At 41.6% G+C, this 19,967-nt stretch overlaps 3 protein-coding genes across 3 annotated transcripts; 1 reads left to right on the forward strand and 2 right to left on the reverse strand.

The window, feature by feature from the left end:
• Positions 1-12,234: 12,234 nt before the first annotated feature.
• On the reverse strand, positions 12,235-13,227 carry LOC125206170. The gene has a single exon (XM_048105458.1). It carries the CDS (start codon positions 13,225-13,227, stop codon positions 12,235-12,237), a length of 993 nt encoding a protein of 330 aa, XP_047961415.1.
• Positions 13,228-15,846: 2,619 nt separating this feature from the next.
• On the forward strand, positions 15,847-17,397 carry LOC125206171. The gene has a single exon (XM_048105459.1). It carries the CDS (start codon positions 15,847-15,849, stop codon positions 17,395-17,397), a length of 1,551 nt encoding a protein of 516 aa, XP_047961416.1.
• Positions 17,398-18,464: 1,067 nt separating this feature from the next.
• On the reverse strand, positions 18,465-19,837 carry LOC125204349. The gene is made up of 2 exons (XM_048102979.1): positions 19,396-19,837; positions 18,465-19,320 (listed from the first exon to the last, which is right to left on the reverse strand). Exons 1-2 carry the CDS (start codon positions 19,666-19,668, stop codon positions 18,838-18,840), a joined length of 756 nt encoding a protein of 251 aa, XP_047958936.1. The 5' UTR covers positions 19,669-19,837; the 3' UTR covers positions 18,465-18,837.
• Positions 19,838-19,967: the final 130 nt, after the last annotated feature.

The raw sequence follows: 19,967 nt of genomic DNA on the forward strand, positions 1-19,967 counted from the left end.
GGACAAGCATGTGGTAAGTGTGAGCAGTTTGATAAGTCGTATTCTAAGCCTTGGTTACTGGTCGGTATGTCGTGAAATGCATGTATTATCTGCAAAATAGTTGCTCAAGTGTGCAGGATTAAAGGATCCAAGTCAGTAGGAGACGATTCGGGGTGACGCAAGTGAAAAGGGCGCTAGAAGGGTGCAATACTGACCAGGATGCATGCCAGAGAAAAGGCTCGAGATGGAGAAGAAGGATAGCTGGGATGATCATTAACAAGGGCATAAAAGTCAAAACTTGAAGGAAGTCTACCCTAAAAGCAAGGGCAAGCCTCCCTATAAAAGAAGCCACTTGGAGAGAGAGAGAGAGTTCGCTCTTAGAGTTCGACCTTTGGTTCTCGGTTCTAAAACACACTTAGTAGAATTCTCTCTAGAAGATCAGTCCTTCAGCATTGTCCAATCTCTCGTTCCTCGCCACAGCTATGGTCACTTGACGTCCGAGAATCTGCCGGAGAAATCATCGATCCACCGTTCCAGCCAGTTGCCGTAGTAGTATAAGCAGTATCATCGCCCGGAGTGGCCAAACAATCGTTATTTTGCTTTCTAGTTTAATCTTTACTTGTTTTCGTCGTTGGTTTTGTTGCAAACACTCATCGCTGTTGCTTTTTGAAGTACTTTGTGAAGTTCCAACGTTTTAATTATGAAGTTTCTATTTCGTATGTCGCTTTGGTTCGAGTTTGCTTCATTCTGCATAGGAAAGTTAGATCTAGTTGTTGCTTTTAATTTCTAAGTGCTTTCTTACCTGGAGTTGTCGATTTGAAGTTGTAGTTATGTTTAATCAAATTTTCGTGCATGAGTTTCTGTTCTGCGCCGTGATCACCACCTTGCATGTCAGTCAGTAGAAGTAAAATTGCAGTTTCATCGTTTATTTTAATTTTGAGCATTTAATCAATGGATCTTGAGTTTGAGGTTATAAATCTGAAGTTCAGTTATGGTGTTTGTGTTTATCTGATTTTTGTTAATGCTTGGTGAATAAGAAAACGTCAAAATCAACTTTAGTTTGAATCACTTTACTTTTAAGTTACTTTTGCTTTTGTTCCCTACTTTTCAGTTGTACTGTCCAGACCTGTCAGAGAGCCACCCAGCCACCAGATATACCTTGTTGTCTATATTTCCTCTTTTAGTAACTGTCTACTTTTCATATGCCTCTGAGACACCTTGTCCCCTATTTTCACGAACACCATCACATGCATGTTATTTTCACGCCTACTAGTCAGTAGAGTACCACCTTTATTTCTTGCCTAGGTAAAATCTCAACCCAAGCGTGGTAGCTAACCAAAAAACACCCAGGAAAGTCACCGCAGTTATCTAAACGTGTCCATCCTTGTGGGATTCGACCCTTACCTCCACTATACTAATCAGTAGAAGTGGGTTGAGGAAACTTGTTTGAAACCAGGTCCCGGTTGTCGTACCAACGACTCAGCTGGGTCGGGAATCTCTTCCTGATCAGTTGAATACACTCCGAATTACATACGAAAACTGAATATACAGACCAGAATAGAGACCTTCAAAAACACTTAGAAATTAAAAGCAACAACTAGATCTAATTTTCCTAGGCAGAATGAAGCAAACTCGAACCAAAGCGACATACGAAATAGAAACTTCATAATTTAAGCGTTGGAACTTCACAAAGTACTTCAAAAGGCAACAACGATGAGTGTTTGCAACAAAACCAACGACGAAAACAAGTAAAGATTAAACTAGAAAGTAAAATAACGATTGTTTGGCCACTCCGGGCGATGATACTGCTATACTACTACGGCAACTGGCTGGAATGGTGGATCGATGACTTCTCCGGCAGACTCTTGGACGTCAAGTGACCATAGCTGTGGCGAGGAACGAGAGGTTGGATAATGCTTTGAAGGACTGATCTTCTCGAGAGAATTCTACTAAGTGTGTTTTTTGAACCGAGAACTTAGAGCTCCTAACCGAACTCTAAGGGACCAACTCTAAAGGCAAACTCCTTTCTCTCTCTCCAAGTGGCTTCTTTTATAGGGAGGCTTGCCCTTGCTTTTAGGGTAGACTTCCTTCAAGTTTTGACTTTTCTGCCCTTGTTAATGATCATCCCACCTATCCTTCTTCTCCATCTCGAGCCTTTTCTCTGGCATGCATCCTGGTCAGTATTGCACCCTTCTAGCGCCCTTTTCACTTGCGTCACACGAATCGTCTCCTACTGACTTGGATCCTTTAATCCTGCACACTTGAACAACTGTTTTGCAGATAATACATGCATTTCATGACATACTGACCAGTAACCAAGGCTTAGAATATGACTTATCAGCAGGCTTCACAGCTAATCAACTTAGCTTCATTTTTGGTCATTTTTCCATTCTTTTCCCGAGTTGATCAAGTTGATCTTGCACCTACCGCTTCTACACTTTATAGCCCCTGCACACTCAATTTCACCATTCTTTTCACATATTATCAGCCATGTTAGTGTAATAAACTCTATAAAACCATGTTTGTAACGAGCCCTATCAAAAAGCATAAACAATAATTGAAATAACTAAAGCAAATGGAAACAACTTGAACAAATAAAACCAAATAAAGGATAAAAGATATTTATCAATAATTGGTAAGGTAGAATCCTACGTGATCGGTAACAACTAACCTATATTCAACTAAATTCTAAACTATGTCAACAAAGGGTCTCAAGTGTTATCAAGCTATCACTAAATTAAAACTATATCTTCCCCCGAAGCATATAATTTGTAGATTTCTACCTAGAACCGAAGTCTCCTTCCTAGAACTAAAGCAACAACTCCTAAAAGCTCCTAAGATAAATTACTCCACCCAAAGGCTCAATCTCTTGATTATATTGGAAAAGACGTCAATTTCTCCTCTTTCAAATTAGACTACTCATCTCTCGATTATTGTACTCCTTTTCCCAATTTAGTTGATACAAAACTTTTGGGCACGGAGAATAGGAGAGGGAAAATGTAGGAGAGATGAAGAGAGAATGAAATAGGTAATGGAATAAAGTATGAGTGACTAGATGTTTTATTTTTTATCAAAAAAGGAAAGGTCTCAACTTTGTTGGGACGTACCAAAAAAGAATACGACTCAACTTATTTGGAAAAGAGGGAGTAGTAAAATCCACATGCATTTATAAGGTGATTAGTCAAATAAATGTATAAGCACAGAAGAAATCAAAATAATCACATGAGCCAAGGCATAGAGAAATCAATTAAACATAGGAATTGTTGTATCTCTCCCATAAAGAGGATTTAGCTATGCATGTTCATCAGAGAAACCAAAGAAATATTCAAAAACAGTGTTTGAACAAAAGTAAAACTATAATATGAACTCCCAAAATTGGATTGGAGCCTCGAAGTTGGTGAGTCGCCAGCTGCACACGACATTTTGGGGCGAAGATCCTAGCGAGTCAACGGGTTGGTCATTGTACAAAGACAAATAATCAATATAAAGCAAAAATAAAGCAATAAGGATATGTACCTCGTAAGTGTCACTATCCACCATATCACCCCACAAACTTATACCAAGCTACGCAAAGAATGAGTTTGAAAACTGGTGGAGAAGGGAGACTTACATCGCACTACTGCGGTGGTGGGTGCGGCGGGTAGTTGGAGAAGAAGTTTTTGTTCCATTGGTTTAACATAGCAGTTACTGCTCTCTGTTCTCTCTTGACTCCCTTTGCACTTCCTCTAGAACTTGTGCTTGGTGCATATCACGATCAAGCAACACATTCCATTTTTTATTGTGAAATTGTTGCCACTGCTGATGTTGTACAACTAAGCCTGTTGCTGGTCCCATTGCTTATCCATTCGATTTTCCAAGTTGGTGTGGGACTTATGCAGCTGCTCCAACTGCTGAGTGGCAGACTCCTCAAACTCTGTATCCCGGCCATCTTGATTCCTTCTTCTTCCTCAATTCCCCTATTGATACCTATGAGAGTATCCAAGACGTTCGGCCATCTCCTCTCCTTCTCCTCCTCTTCATCATCATGAACAACCATAGGTTGGCTCATTCCAGCTTCAGCTCCTGGGTTGACAAAGAGACCTGCACATGGATACTTTCTCAGCTGCCAAGGTGGGCTCGTAGGATAGGCTGCCACCACTCGACGATGTGTAGGTGTATCCTTCCTCAAGTTCTGGAAGCCCCATCCATCAATGTGCGTCAATGCTGGGCTGGGTTTAGGGTTTAGGGCTGGGCAGGCGTAGCAATTCTGATATCTCTTTAGTACGTCCATCTGGTGGAGGACGTCATAAGTCAAGTACATTTCTCTTGGCACTATATGTTCCGGATTGAGCTCGATGTTGAAGAAATTGCAAGTAGCAATGATGTGTCTCCCACAACAAATGTTACCCGAGGCATTCCTTGCGATCCTTTCCCAATAAAAGGGACACACTGGTTTTGGATGAACAAGCTTTCCTTGAAGAAGGTTGTATAAAATGAAGATATCAGTGTTTTTATGCTCCCACTGTCGGAGCATGCAAAGATAGAGTTCAAGATCCCTCAATGACACAAACGCAGCCCTGGATTCCAATTCCAGATGGAACTTGCCTTGGAGGTATCGGATATGTAATGATCTTCCAGTGTAATCAATTTCCAGAATGCATCATGGCTGAAGTTCTCTTCATCTTCGTCCATAACCGTGCCGAACACGGCATCAAAGTCTGTCAAGGTAAGCACTCATTTTTTATTAGCTAACCGAAATTCTATTCTATCCACCATCTTATGTCAGCCAACTGTCCTCTTGACGACCCTCAAAGAGCTAAAAAATTCCAATGTGTGTTTTCGGAAGGAGAGGTAAAGTCTGGACAGATCCACCGCTGTTTCGGAGAGCCATCCGATCATCATCATGGACTAGTGCGAGCTATTTGACATGCACCCACCTAACCGAAGGAAATGGGGAAGGGGAAAGAAAAAAGGTTAGAGACATCCGCACATGTGCAGAAGAGGGTGAACTAAACCCCGGCAGGAGTCAATGGCTTTAACACAGTGTTGGGTCTACATCACCGAGGACCCGATTGTGTCCAATCAGCAGGCGAGGGATAGATACGAACAGGCGAAGCCTATAATAAGCTCAAAATTGCTAAATAGCAGGGTCTTCACCAAAACAACGTTATGATGACGGGCAGCAGACAAAGCCTAGAGAACGTCAAAGAGATGACGATGCGAGAGTAAATGCTCAACGGTATGTCTACCCCCTTCAAGCACTAGGAGACATATCTTATTCTGAATGAGATCCTCAAATTCCAAGCAGGGTTGCTAGCGAATGTGCCAAAGAGGTTGCGGCTCAATGTCTTCGCGTGCTGGTGCTAAGCCGATCAACTTGTGCAAAATCTAGGAGAAGAGTCTGCCTACCCTTCGGCGCCCATTGGGCGTGACAGTGACCAAGTGGAAGGGGGAGAGGGAGGAATAGATGAGTTTTCAGAAGCCCAATTGCGTGTGGTCGACGAAGAGTATGACATGGCGGATATTGCATCTACGGCACTGACCCATGCGCTGTTGGGCTACTATATAAGTTGCACAGAATTCAAAAATCGACGAGGAAATCAAGAAGGAACTCAGGGCTTCCATCAAGAAGATCTAGAGAAAATAGGGTTTGGATGATGACGACATTTGATGTGTTACTCTGTTGTTATTCTATATTTTTCCAGCTTACGTCTTTTAGTTTGTTTTTTCATATTTTTTTTGTTAAATATAGCAGATACGCTAGGATTCTGCAATGTTTTAACGCCTTTATTTGGTCTGTTTTAAGTGTCAAAGGTTGTATTACATGTCTATTATTTGCAATGTTTTAACACCTTTATTTGGTCTGTTTTAAGTGTCAAAAGTTGTATTACATGTCTATTATTTGCATATTTTATCAACTTTGGTATTTTGACGTGTTGTGGGAAATGTGCAAAATAGTGTCTAAATAGATAGCAAAAAGTCAAAGATGGAAAGTTGGAGTATTCGAGCCAGCCAGCGGTTCGGTGGCCGCTGGCCACCATCGACCGCTGCCCCTCTAGCGGCCCACTTCAGAAAATAGAGCTGAAAAGATGAACACGCCCAACGACCGCTGATCAAGTTACAAAAGCTACGGGATGATTTGAAGCGACCACCGGACAAGGTGCAGCGTCCTGCTAAAAAAACCGATGCACTTTTTATTAGCACTAAAAATACCTGCAAGTATACAGGGTAGATCTAGTATAGCTAAAGGTCAGTACCGGGATATCGAACACGGAGAATATAATTGCAACTGGCTATCATGTACTAAGCGTCAAATATTATCTAGAGAAACACGAGAATTTTGAATAAAAACAATTTAAAGCAAGTAAACAACTAAATGCAATTAAATCACAAAGATAAAGTATGACAGATAAAAGAATTCTAGGGATGTGCGTTCACAGTTATGGTTATACAAATTCCTACTACAATACCCTAACACAATTTATACTTCGATAGAACGAGTCATACTAGTTATGCCCATGCGGTACAAGCGTAGATTACTAACACTACGGTTGTCAATCCTAGATTCGTAACTCCTAAAAGCTCCTAAGACCCTTAAAAAATCCTCACTCTCAATTAACAATGTCATTTTAAGGGAAGCTAATTATAGTGTTAAGTGGATCTAACTCGCCAACCTCCTCTCATGATTATGTAGCAAGTTGTATTAAATCTTCATCGAATGTGCACCCAAACATGAAGTATTAGGAATAACTTAAGGAAGAAACGAAGTAAAGAGAAAACGGATATTAAATAAAAAAAGGAATTGTATAACCAAAGTCGTTACTAACACATCCCTAGAATCCTATGAATTTAGTTACACATGATAGAATAATCGAAAAACATAGTTTGAAGGGAAATCAAAGTAAAGCGATAAAACTCAAAGGTAGAATCCTCGTAGCTCTTTAATGATCTCTTGCTTCTTTCTCCAACCCCTTGCACAATGAAGAACTCTCATATTTATGCTATAGAATTAATTAACAAAAAGAAGATCTAGATGATGAACTAGGGTTGGAGGAGGAGCCATAAAGGCTCCCAATTTTGGAACTATGGAAGGGTGAATTTTATGAATGAGGTTATGGGGTATATATAGGCTTAAGGAGGATTTAAATTTGGTAAAACGTCTCCTCCAAGCAATAGGAAAGATGGAATTTTCGTTCACCATAGCAGAAGGAAAAGATTTGGCTTCACAAGGTACTATCTTCTTTTCTTCTTTAAATTTCCGCCTAGACTACATTTGACAGCTTTGCGCAACTTTGGTATAACGGCCATAACTCTCTCCACGGAACTCCGATTGAGGTGATCTTGGTACCAGCGTGAATCTCTTTCGAAAATGAAGAGAATGACATGTAGAAGGCCCTAATAGGACTTAAGGATCTCCGTAAAACTGAGTTTGAACACAGCTATCGTGCGCCGCATTTTCTCAGCGGTCACTGGCAGGGTCTAGCGACCGGTCGAGAGTGACAGAGCCTTCTGGAGTCTTTGCAGCGACCGATGTACTTGTTCCAGCGGCCCACTGGGCGTCCCTTCAATTTCAGCTTCCGGAAATTCACCTTTTCATGTCCTTTTTCTGCTTTATTTTGCACATTTCTCATAAAACACGTCAAAATACCAAAATGGATAAAATATGCAAATAATGGGCATGTAATGCAACTTTGACACTCAAAACGGACCAAACAATGGCCTTAAAACCGTGCAAAATCCGAGCGTATCAAAATAGTAGAGCACAGAAATTGTCCTGTTTTCTCTCCATGACATACCATACTATGCTGAAGATTTGTCATATTTTGAGACCCGAATTGGAGGCTATAAATACCCCTAAAGCATCATCGATGGAACCTTTTGTTGCATAATTTTCAGAGCATAATATTTAAGAGTTCCTTCCACTGTTATCATTGCCTAAGGAGTTTGAAGAGTGGATTCAAGAGAAGATAAAGACTACAAGATTCAACCTTTGGCTTCTATTGCTTTAGTTCTTGTTTTTTCTATGTTTTCCCTACAAACTACTCCCTCTGTCCCACTAAAAATAAAACGTTTTTCTTTTTAGTTTATCCCATTAAAAATGAAACGTTTCCTAAAATGGAAACATATCTATCTCTACTTTTTCATCTCTCTTACTTTACTCTCTCTTCATGTCACGACCGCATTTTGCTAAGGATAGTGAAACCGGGTAAACCGCGACTAATGAGAGGGATTAAAGAAGCGGGGAAAGAAAAGGGCTAGAACTTGAGAATTTGCACAAAGGCCAATGTCGATTGATATCATAGAAGCTAAGTATTTCATTACATGGTCTTGAAAAATAGAATAAACATCACCTCAAATAAATCAGAGTTAATGGTGAGGTTCTACAATTCTAAAAGCACAAAGGCACAACGGAATAAGTCCTTGCTAAACGACTTCGTGTATGAAGACACGAATCGTTGGGAGATCAACTTGATAACATCGACTCCGATCATCACTCCATCCTCTTGACGTTCAACCTGCACATTTATAAATACATGCAGGGCTGAGTACAGGAGTACTCAGTGGACATGTGCCGAAAATCAAAACATACATTATATAGTTGTCAAGCCATCACAGTAACACACGGGGTTTTTCTTAAAAGGCCCGAGCTTACTAAGTTCTTTTGTGAGCCAAAAGTTCGACGGCAGACTAGGTTCTTTCATTATTCACAATTCATCATTCCCTTCATTCATAAATCCATTCCATGCATTCATCAATCCATTCCATTCATTCATAAATCAATTCCATTCATGAATCAATTCCATTCGTGAATCCATTCCATTCGTAAATCCATTCAATTCGTGAATCCATTCCATTCATCAATCCATTCCATTCATTCATCAATCCATTCCATTCAAGTGTCGCTTCAACTGTTACCCATCATTCCATTCCATTCAAGTGTCGTTTCAACGGTCACCCATCATTCCATTCCATGACATTCAATTCCATTTCATTCCATGACATTCAATTCCATTACATTCTATGACACTCAATTCTATTCATCAAAACAAAACATTTATGGCATGACAACAATTTTGAAAAGACTCATAGCTCCATTTTGAGAAAAGATGATTTTTCATAATTTCACAAGTATTTGATCTATATCCACACTAGTGTGCTGGATATTAAAAGAAAACCCACCTGGTATGCTTATTCTTCAATTCAATTATTCGTTTTGATCTCACTTGCCCTTGCGTAATTTTTCATTTGAAAATAAATAGCGTAGCACGCTAATTAGTACTTGAACTATTTCTCCTTAGAAGGAATGCATGTACCCTATGGCATAGCACCTATATCCTTAGTCTTGTCTCATAGGATCTCTAGTCCTTTCTCGGGCTTCACTAAGTTGTAGGATTTATCTATTCATTTCAACTAAATCCAAAGAATTCCTATTATCTCAAAATAATTACTTGAGCACTTATTAAAATAGGATTCTTGGAAAATCCTTTCTAATTCATTTCTTTGAATTTTTCTTAAGGTCTCCCATGGCGTCGCGGGGCGACGCCAGTCGGCCCTTCGCATCTTCAACTTTGACATTTTTCATCTTTGGAACTTAGTAATTTATTTGGGAACTTATTAATCAATTAAGCCAATCAACTTTCGAGCTCCAAGCTCATCTCCATAAATAATTTCTAACCCAAAGCTTAAATTAGTAGGCTCAAACTTATTCCACCAATCAAATCCAATCAAGGCATAAAGGATATCGGCCCAGCTAAATATAGGAGGCAGCCCACATGTTTAATATTTTACTACCATTTCTCAACAATTAAAATCTCATCAAATTTCTTTTATCAACTTGCATCGGCCCATTACTTTATTTACTCAATTTGGCCCAAAACAATTTAACCTCTTGACCCAACAAATAAATAGTAACATCCCATAACTCCAATTAATTCATTTAGGCCCATGCTGAATTAAATTATGGCCCATCTTTAATAATAACATGACAGCCCATTATACTTAATTTAAATGGGACATAGCCCAACAAACTAAAATAGAACCCAATATAATCCTTCCTCCATCGATACTTCTTCCCCAATTCACTTTCCAATTAAAATCCTTAATCAATTTCTCGGCAAATTCGCCGCTCTTCTGCGTAGCCAGAGCGTCGCCGGCTCCGCCTCCTTTCTTAATTTTCACATCTTTCCCACTTCCCCCAAATCTGGAAGTGTACAACAGCTTCTTCCTCCGACGAGTTCACGCCGCCATCACCCCTCTACCGTCTCCGGTGAATCAACGCCCGTCGTGACCCCTTTCTCCTCCACGAATTAAATGGTGGAGAGGAGGCGTCGCCTCTCTCCCACGGCGTTGCCCTTGGTGAGCAGTCATCCCCGGCGGCCGCCTCGCGCTGTTGCTCCAGCGGAAAAATCACCAATCGAGGGGAAAAGCGTTCCCTTTCTCCCTCCGTCTCTTTCTCCGTCGAGCGTGGAAGCTCCGAGGTCCGCCATCGCACCTACGCCTCCAGCTTTGGCGAGCAGAGCCACTATCTGTGCCGCCTCCGTCGCGTAAACATTCGCTCATTGCCGGACGACCCTTTGCCTAAGCTAAGTCCCTTCCCCACTTCTTTCGAAGCTTAGTCTGTTAAAACCTTATATTCTGGAGCAGTAGCTATGTGAAATCTTTTCATAACTTATTGGTGATATTCAAGCCTTGATCTTGTGGGGATCGATTATTGTATCTATTCATTAGGATTCATGGTAGAAACAACTTGTTGGGGTTCTGGGCAGAATGATTGTTGAGACTTTTCCTATTTCCTCTAAGTCCTTGTTCTATCATGGTTGTTGTTCTACATGATGCAAAGGAGAGGACCTCCTCTCTACTCTCAAAATGGTGGAGGAAAAAGGAGGTGGGGAGGAAGTTTATATAGGCCTCTTGTGTTGGAAACTTGGGGGCAAAGACTCCTATTTTTGGCTGTCAGCTCCATCTCTTTCTTGGCATCATGTTTCTTTACTTAATTGTGCAAGTCTTGGGGGCAAAGACTCCTATTTTTGGGGTTGCCAGCTTATTTCTTTTTCGGTCTTGGTATAATGTTTCTTTACTAAATTTGTGAAAGTCTTGGGAAAGTATCTTTGATGAGATCATGGCCCTTGTTACATTGTTTTCTCCTTCACTCTTGGCAGGATGATGATGCAATGCATAATCTAGTACAACTTGGCATTTTACCATTTTGATGAAGCTCCAAGACTCTACTTTTTGTTGATCCATTTCTAATACCCTTTCGGTGTATCACCTTTACAGGATCCTTGGTGTAACTTGGCTGTCCCTTTGGAGCTTTGTGGGGTGGAATTAAGGGGAGAAGGAAAAAAGAAGAATGGAATCTCTTGTGTAGCTAGAAAGGGTAGAATAGCATGGGGTGTGTTGTCCCTTTCATTCACATATTACAACTTGTATAGTATGTACCATTTGTATCTCCATCATTCTTGAAATAATACTCCTCGATTCCTATTGTTTCCAAGCAAGCCATTCTCTAATATTTTTCTTTTGCATCCAATATTCTTACTCTTCATTTTCCAAATCGAGTACTTGAAAATTCAAAGTCGGGATTACACGTGATAACACGTATTCTAAATGAAAATTATTTAAGCTAATAAATCCGATTTATCTCGAAAGGAAGGAACGAAATTAAGGGGCGTCACACTTCATTAACTCACAAAATTAATAATCTCACCGCAGCCTTGAAAATCGCTGGAAGTTCGGAAGTTCGGAAGGCCAAGCTGGTCCATTCTCACCGCAGCCTTGACAATCGCTGGAGCCGTGTGTTGGTCGAAGAAGATGCAATTAGGTTCCATGCTCCCCTGTTTTGCCAATCAAGACGCCACCTTGTTGCCTTCTTGTTGGATGAAAGAAACTTTAGTACAAAAGTACTTAATTCTGTTACGAATTTCTGAGACTTGATGGCGTAGAGTGGCTGCTCCATGCTTCTTTGCCATCAGAATATCTACAGCCTCAGAGTTTCCCATCTCAATCCAAATCCTTTGACTTCCAGTCCCCACCATATCCAAACCCAGACCAATGGCTTGAAGTTCCGCCTCGAGGTGAGATGTTGCGTTGCTTTTTGAGGCGAAACATCTGATCATGTTCCCATCTTTATCCCGGATGATACATCCCGCCCCTGCTTCCGCTGTACACCACTTCCCCATGGTATTAATCTTAATCCAACCTACATCCGGCAGAAACCATCTAACAAATCTGGGCCGCTTACTCGGCTTCTCCCTCCAGGCGGATACGCTAATCTCCTTAGGGATGGAACATCCCCTCCACTGTTCTTTCCCGGGCCTCCCAGATGTGGTTAGGCGCTGCAGATGCTGTCTGATCTGATTCATCACGATCTCTGCGGAGAAAAGCGTGCCTCGATGTATTTTTCCATTTCGCTCCGACCAAATGACCCACAATGTCAATTTCTGAGACTTGATGGCGTAGAGTGGCTGCTCCATGCTTCTTTGCCATCAGAATATCTACAGCCTCAGAGTTTCCCATCTCAATCCAAATCCTTTGACTTCCAGTCCCCACCATATCCAAACCCAGACCAATGGCTTGAAGTTCCGCCTCGAGGTGAGATGTTGCGTTGCTTTTTGAGGCGAAACATCTGATCATGTTCCCATCTTTATCCCGGATGATACATCCCGCCCCTGCTTCCGCTGTACACCACTTCCCCATGGTATTAATCTTAATCCAACCTACATCCGGCAGAAACCATCTAACAAATCTGGGCCGCTTACTCGGCTTCTCCCTCCAGGCGGATACGCTAATCTCCTTAGGGATGGAACATCCCCTCCACTGTTCTTTCCCGGGCCTCCCAGATGTGGTTAGGCGCTGCAGATGCTGTCTGATCTGATTCATCACGATCTCTGCGGAGAAAAGCGTGCCTCGATGTATTTTTCCATTTCGCTCCGACCAAATGACCCACAATGTCAGACATGGGATGATAAAGCTTACATGAGGTTTATTGGACCTGCACAACCAACGGTGCCAGAATTTGATTCGTTTCTCAAGATTAATGTTGGCTGCATTCCACCTAGGCAGATTCGGAAACCAGTTTTCAATATTGCTCCTTACTTGTGTTGCCACTTCCCCCTGAAGGAAGAGGTGTTCCCTAGTTTCAATCCCCGGGTATCGACAACACCTGCATTTTGATGCTAGCTCCACTTTTCTCCATTGTAGTTTCGCGTCGACAGGGATCCGGTTGGCCAGCAGTCTCCAAACGAAGATGGAGATCGACAGGGAGTGCATTCATTCCAAATGAGTTCAAAAATTTGCATAGGCGGCTGCCGGCTCATGATCTCCTCTCACGCCGAGTACGTGGAGAAGTTGCAATTGGGGGTTTTGATCCACCTCAGTGTGTCCCCACCACCCTGTTTAATTGGTGTTCTCACGATCTCCTCCGTAGCCTCCCTCGGCACTCCGAGAGGCTCCAGGTCCTGCCTTACCTGCGCCGCATCCCAGATTCCATTTCTCCAGAAATGTTTAACTTTTCTTTGAGGCGGCCGCATACCTGGATTGCAGAGCTCACTAATGGGCTTATCCCTCCACCAAATGTCTTCCCAAAAATTGATATTTCCATCTCCCAGGGCCCAATGGATATAATGATGTATCTTGTGTCCTGCCCTTGCCATCCGTTTCCAGGTGGGGCTCTATTTTTTTGCGAGTGCAACTTTAGATGGGGCTTCTTTTCTACAATATTTCTGCATCATAAAATTCTCCCACAAAGAATTTTTCTCTCTAAATCTTACCCACAGCTTCATTCCAAACGCCTCCACCATCTCCACAAAACTCCAAATGCCCAAATCCCCCTTCATCACAGGGAAGGCAGATTTGGTCCCAGCTTATCCAATGTGTAGCTTTTCTATCACAATCAGAGCCCCAGAAGTATTTGGCTAACAGACTTTCCATTTGTTTCGTTGCTTCTTTGGTTGGCTCAAGCACTTGAAAGATGTGTAGATGGATAGCTCCGAGAGTGCTTTTGATGAGTGCAAGCCTCCCTCCGAATGTCAGGTCTTTATGTGACCATGAGTGAATTCGTGCCGATATTTTTTCTCTAAGAAAAATGAACATGTCTGTCTTTTTCCTTCCTTTGAAGATCGGGACGCCAAGGTAAGTAAAAGGGAACTTTTCTCGCTGAAATCCCCCAATTTCCTGAATACTGTTCGCCCAACTCCCGTGTTTCTCATCCACAAAAAAGTGGTTTTTCTCCATATTAATTTTCTGATCTGAAGCCGCTGCATAGTGCCTTAAGCATTCGATCAGTTCCGCTAGCGATTCCTGCCTCACTTGAGTAAACACCAGAATATCGTCTGCATATGCAAGGTGGGCGATTTCTAGCCCATGAAGAGAGGTAGCAAACCTCATAGATTTTCTGCCGAGAATGAGCTTATCCAAACTCCTTGAGAGGTATTCTGCCGCAAGGATGAAAAGAGAAGGCGAGAGTAGGTCACCTTGCCGGAGTCCTCTGGACAATTTGAAGAAGCCAGCCGCCGTACCATTGATAAGAACCGAGAACCAACAGAAGTTAATACACCGTTCTACCAAGCTAATCCACTTCTCCTTAAAGCCCATTTTCCGGAGCACCTTGATCAAGAAGGGCCACTAGACCCGGTCACATGCTTTAGCTATATCTAGCTTGATAACGATATTTGGGGAGGGCGAACAATTTGCAAGGACTCGAATGACCTCTTGAGCTAAAAGTACGTTGTCACTCAAAAGCCTTCCTTGGACAAAGCCGCTTTGGTTTGGCACCGTGAGCATTGGGAGGAAGGCGCCTAGCCTCTCCGAGATTATCGTGGAGATTATTTTAATTGTAACATTGCACAGACTAATAGGTCTGAAGTCCGCTCCTCGATGCGAGTACAATATTAGCATTCACAATTAGATTTAACGTAATTTAATTGATAGAAATTTCTTTCAAAAACTAACTTTTCATATTTTTGATTGAATATGACTCAACTTAGTTGGAAGGGATTGATTATTAAAATTGAGGTTAGATTAGTTTGTGTCCCCCAAACAGGATCCCAAGTTCGACAAGAAGAGAAAATAACGGGTTAATTCTTCTTTTCTTCTAGCTTGGTAATAGCATTCCATTTTAATGAAGAAAAATAGATTTGTTCCCAGTTAGGGAGTGACGCATAAAGGTTATGCGTCTTTATAAGTAAAACGCATATTTGTTATGCGTCTTTACTTAATGACGCATAAGGGTTATGCGTCGTCCAGTAAAAACGCACATAAAATTAGCGTTTTGGAGTGACGCACAACAGTTATGCGTCTTTATTTAGTGACGCATAAGCATTATGCGTCTAACGTTAGTGACGCATAACCATTATGCGTCTTTCATTAGTGACGCATAAGGGTTATGCGTCTTCCAGTCGCGATTTAAACCCAGCAGAACAGAGGCAGAAACACATTTCGACAGAGGAAGCGAGCAAAGTCGCAATTTTCCATCTTCTCCGGCGCAATTTTCCATGTTTTCCGGGGAATTTCAAACATATTCGGTATTTGTTCTTCAATTTGGCTACATTCATCATTATTCATGTTTATTTTTCTCTACTTTGTTAGTTTTACCCAATTTATTAAAAATTAGGGCTTTTAGAAAAATGTCCCTCATTGTTGTTTTTGGAAAATGTTTGTGATGCAAAAATCATGCAAGTATTTGTGAGTTTGTATTGGGGTGGTAGAGTAGTTCAACTACCACATATGGGTATTGGTTATGATCCACCTCGTGCGAGGAGCTCCATCGTATTAAATTCGTGTGTTTCCTATTCTGAATTGGTAGCAATGATATGTGATGCGATGAGAATAGATGTGAACCAACACACTATAGAATTATTGTGGAGACAATGTATAGTGTTTGCTTCCGGGATGAGTTATACATGTTCTGTGATTTGCAATGATGAAAGTGTAATGTTTATGTTCAACAATGCTCAAAATTCAAGTGGGTGTATTGAATTATTTGTTGAGTATTCACCTGTTAGAAGTTCAGAAATCCCACGAGTTGTTGATTTTGGTAGTGGATCATCTGCGAGGGTTGAACTTTTGAGCTCTGAATGTGGTATTGGATCATCTGCGAGGGGTGAACATATGAACTTTGATCATAGTATGAATGAGCAGAGAGATGTTGTAGATGTTGTTGATGTTGGTGTTGGATTGAATGATGAGGTAGATGTTGCAGATGTTCTTAATGAGCCAACAACACTATCTGAGACTGAGCCAGAACCCGATCTCTGTGATGGTGATGGTTCTTCTGATGATGGTGATGGTTCTTCTGATGATGAGATAATACCTTGTAAACCTGTTGTACAAGGTGAACAACCACTTCCAGAGTACAACACTAGGGGGTTGAAATTCTTTCGCAAATTACCAAGTCGTCCTTCTGGAGTATCTGATGATGTTGTTGATAATGAACACAACAATTTGTATTGGGATGAGAAAGAGCCGCATCGGATTGTGTTGGGAACAAAATTTGATTCGAAGCTTCATGTGAAGACTGCTATAACTATGTGGAGTTTGTGGCAGGAAAAACAGTTTAAGGTCGTCGAGAGCAAATTAAGAAGGTGGCATGCCGTATGCAAATTTCCTGCAGGAACGACAGCAACAGGTATTGGCATCATCAGCACCACCGACGCTGAAAAAGCAAGGGAATGTAAGTGGGAGGTTTCAGTTACTCAAAGGGCGCATGACGATATGTGGGAAGTTAGAAAGTGGGTGGGGCGACATACTTGTGTAGGCCATCGTGCTAACAGAGATCATGCTAACTTCTCATCGGCAATGATTGCTCTGTGTATTCGACATCATGTGCGACAATGTGCCGATTTCAAGGTCTTCTCAATAATAGCTGATGTTCAAGACAGATTTGGTGTGTCAATCAGTTATAAGAAGGCATGGTATGCAAAGAGAAAGGCTATAGAGTTTGTATATGGTGGATGGGAGGAATCATTTAGGCAGTTGCCAAGCTACATGTTTGAACTCCAGTCACAGAATCCGGGCACAATTGTTGAGTGGAAGCACAATGAGCTGTTGAGTCAGAGACGTACAAATGTGTTCAACTATGTTTTCTGGGCATTTGGGCCTGCAATACATGCTTTCCAGAAGGCTGCACCGGTGTTAACAATAGACGGGACTCACCTCCGAGGAAGATTTAAAGGTAAGTTGCTTGTTGCTTGTGGTTTTGATGCTAACAAGACATGCTTGCCTATTGCATATGCTGTGGTGGATGAAGAAACCAATGACAGTTGGTCGTGGTTTTTGGATCATGTAAGAACTCATGTGGTGAAATACGAGAGGGAGGTGTGCATTATATCAGATAGGCATAAAGGAATCTTCAAAGCAATGAAGTCTGTAATCATGACAAGAGCCCCGCAGATACACCACAAATTTTATTTGGTCCCCGTGGGCGAGGGACATGCTTGCTAGGAATGACTCAAAGGGGCGAAAACATTACATTACTGTAGTTGACCGAGATACAGGGAAGTATCATGTCCGAACTCGAGGAAGAATAGAAAATGGAGTGTCAAAGGGCAACAATGTACAAAAAGTCAGGTATCTGGAGTCGACGTGTAGTTGTGGTAAGTGGCAGACGTGGAGAATTCCTTGTTCACATGGTTGTGCAGTTGCTAGAGACAGAGGTCACGTCATGATTGACCTTATAGATAAGTCCTACTACCTAAGTACATGGAGATCACAGTACTATGGTGAAAATTCATTTGATGCACCCAAGACACGAAGATTATTGGGTTGAACCTCCATGGAAATTGTGCATCACCCTCCAGCAGTTGATTCCTAGAAGGCGTGGCCGAATTAGAAGAAGGAGGATACGTAATCAAATGGATGTCCGCGAGGAAGATGAACCGAGGGCTCCCCGCCGTTGCAGAAATTGCGGGAAAGAGGGGCATGACCGAAGAAATTGCACAGACGGTGCTGTTCAGTAATTTCATGGTATATATTTGATTTGTGTATTTGAGAGCTGTTAGGTTTTTTATTGACAATTTTTGTTGATTTGCAGGAACGGCAAACAAGAGAGGGCATGACGTCGAGGCTGAATATTGTTGATGTTTGTTTTTGAGCATATGTGATGGATCTTATATGACACTATGTTTGTTTTTGGGCATATGTGATGAATCTTATTTGACATTTACTATGTTTGTTTTTGGGCATATGTGATGGATCTTATTTGACATTTACTATGTTTGTTTTTGGGCATATGTGATGAATCTTATTTGACATTTACTATGTTTGTTTTTGGGCATATGTGATGGATCTTATTTGACATTTACTATGTTTGTTTATCAACATTTTGTGGTAGATGTTGTTGACAATTATTATGATTTATATTGACTTTAGTTGTCAGTTATTATGTCAGATGAATTCTGTTGTCATTTTTTTCAAGCAGGTGGAATGAGTGTTTGACAATCGATACTTTGTATTGTCAATTTTTAAAAAAAATTTGCAAAAATTTACCTTAATTATGTGACCAAAGCCTGTTTAAAAATAAACAAATACCAACATATTTATAAACAAAATTCCACCAAAGACCATTAAAACATATAAGTTCAACTGAAAGATACATATGAAACCAACTCATATCAAAAACCTATTTCCCCGAAGGAGTGTATTTTGTTGCAGCTTTCCCTTTGTTCTTCCTTGTTGAAAATCCCCTTAATACATTGTGCATTGCCTTCCCAATCTTACTTGATGAACTCTTCACAGTTGGTCGTGACGATCCCTCGGTAGGTGGTCGAGATATTACTACTTCATCCCCTTCCACACTCTCTGATTCCGCGTCCTCTTCTTCCCCGTCTTCTTCTTCGTTGTCCTCTTCTTCCTGTTCCTGTTCTTGCTGACCCTCTTCTTCCCTCACAGGAGCCACAAATTGGTAATTCTGGAAATATGAATCACGTCGTGCTCTAGCTGCATCCCAATCAGTACCAGCGTCGAAGAATGAATCACATGATAATCTTGTTCCCCATTGCGAGTAGTCGTGGCTTGACCACTCATCTGGGACTGTGACCCTGGGTAGACAGACCAACTGGGGGGATCGTACTCTGGACTCAGTGGCTCTGGTTCCGCATAATCAGGCTGCGGCTGTTGCGGCTGCGACAACCTATACTGTCGTGTATACCGGTGTCCACCTACTCGAACACCCGGCACTCCATGACGAATAGAAGTCGGTGGGCGTGTCGGCATGACCACATCTCGCCGTTGCGACGTGGGATACTCCATCACATCAATATTACCTGTCGCACGAAGACCCTCAGCAACCATTTCTCGAATCTGCCGTAACCGAGGATCGGTGTCATGTTCAGAGGTCAAATGCCATATCCCCTGAGCCATCTCAACCTAGATAATACAAAATCATTAATACCAACATATACAAATTTAAAACTGAATTCATTTTTATATACAAAAACATACCAACACTTTCATAGAAGAGGCTGACTCGTTCATCCCAGTCGTTGACTGTGTCCCAGGTTGAGTTAGGTATGACACCGTGATCCTATTGTACCACGCCATATAGCCCGGATTAATGCGACCTTCCATGCCCGCCGTTGCATGGTCAAAAGTTGATTGGAACCTCTCGTGTCTCATATCCCACTCATCAATGTACAATTTATGTTTCTTTGCCCAATCAGCGCCCTTCATCCCACGACGGTGACTTTTACACAAATGTCCGGCATTCTTTAGCATCCTATCATGATACTCAGGAATACGCTGGTAGCGGTTAAATTGTCGGCAAACCCGTCCAGCCTCGTGTGCCAGACAAATGACCAGCACACCAAGTAAGTGTCGCACAAGAAGGATGCGGTCAAATCAATGAAGTGATCGGGCAAGATGCAATCTACGTACGGTGTCCACAGAAACTACAAACATATAATATAAGAATCAAATTAGCAACTGGCCGGGATGAATCAGTGATAATTGATTAGGATATAATAAAAAACCTATAATATAAAAATCATAGTTATAGTAAATTCATTAACTAAGAC

This window comes from Salvia hispanica, chromosome 2, assembly GCF_023119035.1.
Source record: "Salvia hispanica cultivar TCC Black 2014 chromosome 2, UniMelb_Shisp_WGS_1.0, whole genome shotgun sequence".
In the NCBI taxonomy this organism is placed as follows: domain Eukaryota; kingdom Viridiplantae; phylum Streptophyta; class Magnoliopsida; order Lamiales; family Lamiaceae; genus Salvia; species Salvia hispanica.

What these genes read in the sequence shown, in the direction of transcription:
- LOC125206170 (XM_048105458.1), bottom strand. Translation starts at nt 13,227, where the DNA reads ATGCACTCCCTGTCGATCTCCATCTTCGTTTGGAGACTGCTGGCCAAC.
- LOC125206171 (XM_048105459.1), top strand. Translation starts at nt 15,847, where the DNA reads ATGAGTTATACATGTTCTGTGATTTGCAATGATGAAAGTGTAATGTTT.
- LOC125204349 (XM_048102979.1), bottom strand. Translation starts at nt 19,668, where the DNA reads ATGCTAAAGAATGCCGGACATTTGTGTAAAAGTCACCGTCGTGGGATG. An exon ending in CCTCTTCTATGAAAGTGTTG is followed by an intron (nt 19,321 to 19,395) that starts GTATGTTTTTGT and finishes TGTATTATCTAG; the next exon opens with GTTGAGATGGCTCAGGGGAT.